The sequence below is a fragment of the Volvox carteri genome (assembly GCF_000143455.1).
Source record: "Volvox carteri f. nagariensis unplaced genomic scaffold VOLCAscaffold_66, whole genome shotgun sequence".
Taxonomy (NCBI): domain Eukaryota; kingdom Viridiplantae; phylum Chlorophyta; class Chlorophyceae; order Chlamydomonadales; family Volvocaceae; genus Volvox; species Volvox carteri.
In genome coordinates, this window is record NW_003307609.1 from 403,567 (window position 1) to 410,378 (window position 6,812).

The 6,812-nt window shown below is 55.0% G+C and overlaps 1 protein-coding gene across 1 annotated transcript in view; it reads left to right on the plus strand.

The window, feature by feature from the left end:
* The window catches only part of VOLCADRAFT_119547 (uncharacterized protein), a gene marked incomplete at both ends in the record, with an annotated part of 29,406 nt that extends 27,977 nt beyond the window's left edge, over positions 1 to 1,429 (plus strand). Inside the window, 2 exons of the mRNA XM_002956843.1 lie at positions 42 to 64; positions 1,104 to 1,429. Of these exons, the coding sequence (XP_002956889.1) occupies positions 42 to 64; positions 1,104 to 1,429 (349 nt within the window). The remainder of the gene's footprint in view (positions 1 to 41; positions 65 to 1,103) is intronic.
* Between the last annotated feature and the right edge of the window lie 5,383 nt (positions 1,430 to 6,812).

Below are 6,812 nucleotides of genomic sequence, written 5' to 3' on the forward strand. Positions count from 1 at the left end.
AGTGCTGGTTGCTGGCGTTGCCGAACCCTCCACACCCACAGCGCTCCGGCACCATGCGGGCCAGGTGCGTGTTGCCGGGCAGGGGGATGCCGTCCACGGCGAGCCGCCACAGCGTTTCTTTGTTCTCGTTCTCCCACCGCACCCCCGACCACAAGCGGGCTTGCGTCGCCCTGAAGCGGCTTGTTTCCGCTGAGGAGGAAGGTGTCGTTTCCTGCGGGTGCAACGCTTCTTGCACAAATGCTGCCATCAAGCGTCCCCGTTTCTCCTCGGTGGCCCCGCATTGCAGCTGTGTCGCTAGGCGGACCGTCAGGCGTGTGAGTGGGACGGTTGTTGTGCCGCCCGGCATCTGCCATCCGACCCGCTTTAGGATCATAGCCATCGCCTGAGTGCTGTTGGGGGTGCTTGGAGCCGCCATATCCCCCGCCGTTGGCCTCTCTGGCTGCTGCTGTTGGGGTTGCTGCTCATGCGGCTGCGTCTGTAGCTGTTGCTGCGGCTGTTGCTGCTGTTGCGGCTGCGGCTGATGCTGTGTCTGTAGCTGTGGTTGTGTTTGCAGCTGTTGTGGCTGTACCTGCGGCTGTGGCTGCGGCTGAGGCTGCGGCTGTAGCTGCGGCTGTGGCTGCGGCTGTGGCTGCGGCTGTATGTATGTATGTATGTATGTATGTATGTATGTATGTATGTATGTATGTATGTATGTATGTATGTATGTATGTATGTATGTATGTATGTATGTATGTATGTATGTATGTATGTATGTATGTGTATGTGAATGCGTGCGTGCATGTGTGTGAGAGGGTGCGGCAGCTAGCAAGGGAGGCAGGTGGTGGTGGTGGTGGTGTGTGGGTGTGGAGGAGGATGGGGCTTGGGGGGGGGAAATATAGAGGAAAGGAGGGAAAGGGCTCCTGCAGAAGTCCGCCTGTTGTTGGTGCTGTTGTTCTTGCGGCTGTTGTTGCGACCCAACCCAACCCAATGACGTGGCAGCTCGTCTGCCGCCCCCACCATCGGTGCCACGCACCAGCCAGCCTGTCTGGACTGCCGTCCTCCTCCCTCCCCGGCTACATAATATCCTTTCTCACCCCTCCCTCCCCCTCCTCCTCGCGCTGCAGGTCGCCCCGCCAGTCCCCCCATGGACCGGGACAGCCCTCCAAACACTGGAGCCCGGGAGACTGAGGACCTCCCGGCCCCCGCAGGCACCTCCTCAGCTGTGCTACCGCCGCCGCCGCCGCTGCCGCCGTCCACTGCTTCTCCTGAAGAACAATCCCCAGCCACGGCACCGCCGCCAGCGGCTGCTGCTACTGCTGCTGCTGCTGCTCCACTTCCGCCCTCCATTTCCCCCCCGGCCGCCAACCAATCCCCCCTGGAGGCTGCTGCGGTGGAAACACGAACGGAGGCTGGAGATGGGAATGATGTCCCACAGGAAGATAGAACCTGAGTTCAACTTGGGTGTGTTCCGAGCTGTTTGCGTTTGTTGTCAGTTGACAGTTTGTCAGTTGTCGGTTGATAGCGGGGAAAATGGGAGATTATTTCACAACAGCCGGCCCCGTGAGGAGAGTTGGGGGACGGGGCCCCTGGTTACGGCTGCGTTGTGTGTGTGTGTATGTGTTTCTGTTACAGTTACGGTGTCCGCACAGGCGCGGGGGCTTCCCCCAAAGCCGGGGGGACCACGGGCTGCTTATAAAAGTTACGGTGTCGGGGGCAACTGTCGTCATTCCTGTTACACACATCGATCCGGGCCTGACGCTGGCCAGGGGCACCTAACCGTAAAAACGCCAAGGGTAACGGTTACCGCCGACGCACTCTCCCCCTAGCGGCGGGAGGAGAGGGGAGTGATGGGCCACAGCCAACTCCTGCTGTGTATGTGTACGGAAGGGGTCTTTGAAGGCGTCTTTGACGGTGTATACCGTCGGATCAGGTTATGCGGGGGGGGGGGAGAATTCCCGCCTTTCTCCTCCCCTCCCCACACTCCTCTTCAGGGGAGAAAAACCTTCTTTCCTTCCCATCCAAAGCAGGTTAAGCTCGGTGACACGTGTTGCCGTACGGGCTGCTGCTCCTGATTCTGCTCCTGATGCTTTTCACTGGTGTGGTTCTGGGGCTCATCCTATCGCTGCTGGTATGCTGTTGTTGCTATTGCCGCAGTCACGGTTGTCGTTATTGTGGTTGCATTGTGGTTGCATTGCGGCTGTTGTGGTTGCATTGTTGTTGTCGTGACGGTGGCGGTGATATTGTACTTTTGTGGTGTTTACGGCGGCTGTTGGCGTTATTGGTATATGTATGTACGTATGTCCGGATGATTGCTACATCTCTCCTAAAGGGGGAAAGAATTACGTCGGACAGATCATCCCGTCGCCTCCCTTGAACCCGCCTCTCCCCCTCACGGGGCTGGAGGCCTTGAGGGAGTGCAGAAGGGGTGATAACGTGCACCCAGCCGTACATACATACATACAATTATCCAAGCAAACACTTACATACATGCAGGCATACAGCATTACCAAGATATCGCCTGCGGCCCCTCTTCATTCAGTCATTCATGCATGCAGGTGGCTGGCAGAGGTTAAGGCCTGACTTCTGCTCCCGGAGTGTCCGGATTCAAATCCGCCTGCCGACTCTTCGGGTGTTTGAGGAGTGTTGAAATGGGAGGTGGCCCCCTTCTTATGGACGGTGTAGGACGTGATAATATCGACTTGCGAGCTGACCAGGAACTAAGTTGAGGCGCCGTTGATCCGCTTGGTTGGATGCTGGTGGTGAGTTGCTGAACCCAACGAATACATTCTGAAGTCGAATGGGGTGAACGGATTAGGGTGCCCCTCTAGCAGGGGAGAGCAGGGAACTGCCTCCAAGGGAAAGGGGGCTGCTGGTGAAGCTATACCACCCCCTGTAACAACATGCTTGCATGCTTGCGTTTAAAACCCTAAGTTTACGAGACACAGATTGCACCTTCCTTCGAAAAGGGGGGGAGAGAGACGGGAAGGGGAGGGGACCGCCACGAACTGTATAAGACTCACCCCTACGTCGCTTTTCTCACAGCTCTTACTTACCTTCCAAAAACACACACACACACACACACGCATACACACACACGCACACACACACGCACACACACGCACACACACACGCACACACACACACGCACACACACGCACACATAGTCTCAATACCGTGAGATGATGCGTGGTGCGAGCCATGACGAGGTGGTCTCATATTCCTTAATTACACATCAGCGCCACCGCTGCTGCCGCTGTAGATGCTGTCTTTCTCAGTCCCCCTCTCGTCCGCCACAGCAAGCAAGGACTCATTAGCCCAGGAAATGACACCCTCTCGCTCCTCGTGGTCCGTTTGACAGCGGTTATGTTCGTTAGGGGTCCACGAGGCTACTCGCATCTAGCGAGGTGATGTGTCCTCTAGCAGTAACAGCAATAGCAATAGCAGTAGGCAGAGGAGGACGAGGAGGAAGACGAGCGGGCATCGCGATCAGGACGACGAGGGAGCGAGGTATGCAGCAATAACAGCCGCAGTAGCAGGTCAAGGAGGACTCCGTATCAATAGCCGCGGCAGCACTGAAATCAGCCGCAGTAGCAGAAGAAGAGATGCCCCTTCGAACGCTCTGTCATTAAAAATATACACAGCCTCAGAGCCACCTGCTGTTGCGCGATGAGCTCCGCATCCACGGGCCTGGAGAAGGGGTTTCCACCAGGATGATAACACCTACCATCTCTACTGGCCGCATGGCAGTTGCCATCACTTGTGTTTCGGGCATGCGAGGTTTTGAGGAGTGATTTTGATGGATCAGCAGCTCCCGGATAAGGTATTTTGCCTCTTGGTAAATCAAATGCGCGATGGATCAGCTTCAGCGCAACGAGCTGTCCCGTGCACTACGTGGTGGCTGTCTCTAACGCCCAGCGTCCTTATGGGCCGCAGAGCCGGATGAACCGCGAGAGGACCTTCCTTCATACCCCCACCCAGCAGAACCGCTGTCAGGAGCGACTTGGAACATTAGTTCAAACGCGTTCACAGATCTTCAATCGTCCGAGAAGCCAACATGGGTCATCGACATAGGTAGCTTTCCATGAAAAGAAGGAAGCCAATCCCGGGAAATCAGTTGGATTGTATGACAATGCGTAAGTTTTCAATTCGGGGTGTGTTTCATTTTCCGTACTTCGTGGTCAAAGATGGTGTCCATCCGAGGCAGATTTTAATGGATAAAGACATGCCTTACCTAGTTACGTACACAAAATAGCCGTTTAAGCAGTTGCTGCGTAACAATTCGTGGTTTAACGTTTTTTTGCAGAGGGCCCTCCCTCGCACTTACAAGCCCGTGCACAACTACTGGACCAGTTTACCTTTAGTTCCAATTGAAATCATTATAGCCCAAGAGATATTTTATATCATTAAAGTGAAGAGCTCTTAGAACTCTCCTGAAGCGTCCTTTAACCTCAATTACTCTTCGGTGTTGAGCCTTGGGCAACATAACTTAAAAGGAATGGCGGAAAACAAGAATGCCGACAATAGCGCCGAGCTTACAAACTTCGTCTCCGGGCTCCTGACGCAAATGCAAGCGCGCTTCCAGACCATGTCAAATAATATTGTGGCGTAAGTTTAAGCGGCCGCTTACGTACTGTTGCTGGGTAATAATTGCTGCTATGGTTTTCTTGTCCGGAGTACCTGGGAAGTCCCCCTACCCCGCCACGTACCCTGCCCCCGCGTCCTTGCACCAACTTGATCAGACTCGCACCCCTCACCCATTTCGTAGGAAAATCGATGACATGGGTCAGAAGATCGACAGTCTGGAGGCGACAATTGCGGAGCTCCTGGAGCAGGCTGGGTCTTCGGATGCCTCGGCCAATAAAGAAACCAGCTGACGGATTGCCGTTAGCAACGGCATGCGCTTGGGGCTTTAAGCGAATGGAGGACAAAGACCTCGAAAGCAGAAATTTTACAGACAGCTGCCTACCATTTTCGTATCTGCATTCCGGCCGAAAATGGCGAAGCTGTGGTTGCATACCGTAGGGCGAGCTTTGGTGCATGTGTGTCTCATTCCACTCGCCGACATTCTTTGGCCGATGTTGAGGAAAGCAAGGGCGCCCGGGGAAAAGGCATGGCCTGACCGGAGAAAACCGCTGGCCTGATTATAGATTTCATAGACATTGAGGCGGGGAAGCTTGATCTTCCATAACGGCTTGTGCATAAGGCATGAGGCCGCGCTGCCTTAGCTCAATTAGCTGTCTTCTGTCCCGGTGCGGTGCGCATTCGTTTGGTCTTAATGGAACTCTCATCACGTCAGGTCGCCAAGGACCGCGAATGGCTTTGGGCACCTGCTGTCCACAGACGGGACAACGACCCATGGGCGGCATGACGGGTTTCGTTTTTCTGCTGATTGCCGTGTCGTACACACACCTGCACAAGGAGAGTGGTCTGGGAGCCAGCATGGCCTTGTATGTGGGGTGCGGAAGAACGTCGCCGGGGTTTACTGTGTAAATGTAGGGCACAGACGCTTCCTCACATCACAGTTTCAGAGAAAAGGCGTAGGGAAAGGGCGTAGTTTCCTTCCAACAGCCTAATCACTATCCGCAGTTGTCATCGCAGCGCGCGGAGCCATGTTAATGTCCCTGCGGAAGAGGCCTTATTCTAGAGCACGTCCCTGCCGGAAGCGTTACTCCTTCATTGGGCCAAAATTGGTGTTTCCCTAGGGCGCCCCGTGTGAGTCCCTTCGTGTGTCCCGTGCCCATCAGCACTGGGGTGGAAGCACCGGCCCGCCTGGACATGCATTTCCCAATCTCAAACAGTAGACCTTCGTAGAGCAATCCGGTGGGTTGGAAGGCCGCTCTGGAAATGTTCGTCCAGCAGAGTGTCCAACATATTGAGAGCTGGAGACAAACGCCTTTAAAGTGGCGCTTGACTCATGGTTCACTGGATCCGTCTCTAATACCCAAAACGGCATTTGGGTCAGGAAACAGCTTCATGTGGCCAGAGCAGACGCAGGCAACTCTTGGGACAGATGTAATGCGAAAGAGCTTGCTATGCTGTGTCCGCTACTGTCCCCATACCTAGACCGAGGGCAGAGGGGGACATTCAGCACCGCTTCTTCTTGACGAGGCTGCGGACTGTCACAGCCCCTACAGGCTGCCCTCCGCATGGGCTGGGCAGAGGGCCCGGCGGGCAGGGCACTGAGCTACGGGCCAGAGGCAGGCGCTGGTGCTGAGGACCGCTGGAGACCTGTGAACGATAAACGACCTCTGCACGATGCAAACACGATGCCACTTTAGAGGACTTCCATTAAAGCAGCATCAGGTGGCAGCGCAACAAGGCCAATGGTGGCGGACTGAGCGAGGGAGATGAAGAGGGCTGCGGCTGCGAATCGGTATGTATTCAAGAAAAGTCAAGTTGTTGCAAAACTGCATGCATTTCGCGCAGCTTCCTGATACTGAATCTGGTTACGGTCGACCCGTATTTGCGAAGCGTGGAGTTCCTCAAAATAGCGCAAAGCAACTATGTGCCCGTTGCAAATTATATGCTGCTGACAACAAGCTGGCCATTGCTGATGGAAGCTATGTGAAATGCCGTATTTTACTCAATCTAATTGACCTGGCTGACAGAAAAAAGTCGTGTCCAACGATGGCTTGCGATGCCCTCATCAAAACGGACCCAAAGCAACGCAAAGAGGCCACTGGAAGGCATCAATGTGTGTGCTGCACCTCGTTTCCTATGAGTAAAGGTCAGGCTGAGGCTGGCGATCGCGTGACAAGGAGTAGCCAGCTCGGCACAATTCGTACGGCATTTTGTGCTGCCGCCAGGTAGGCACAATATCTGTTCGCAATATT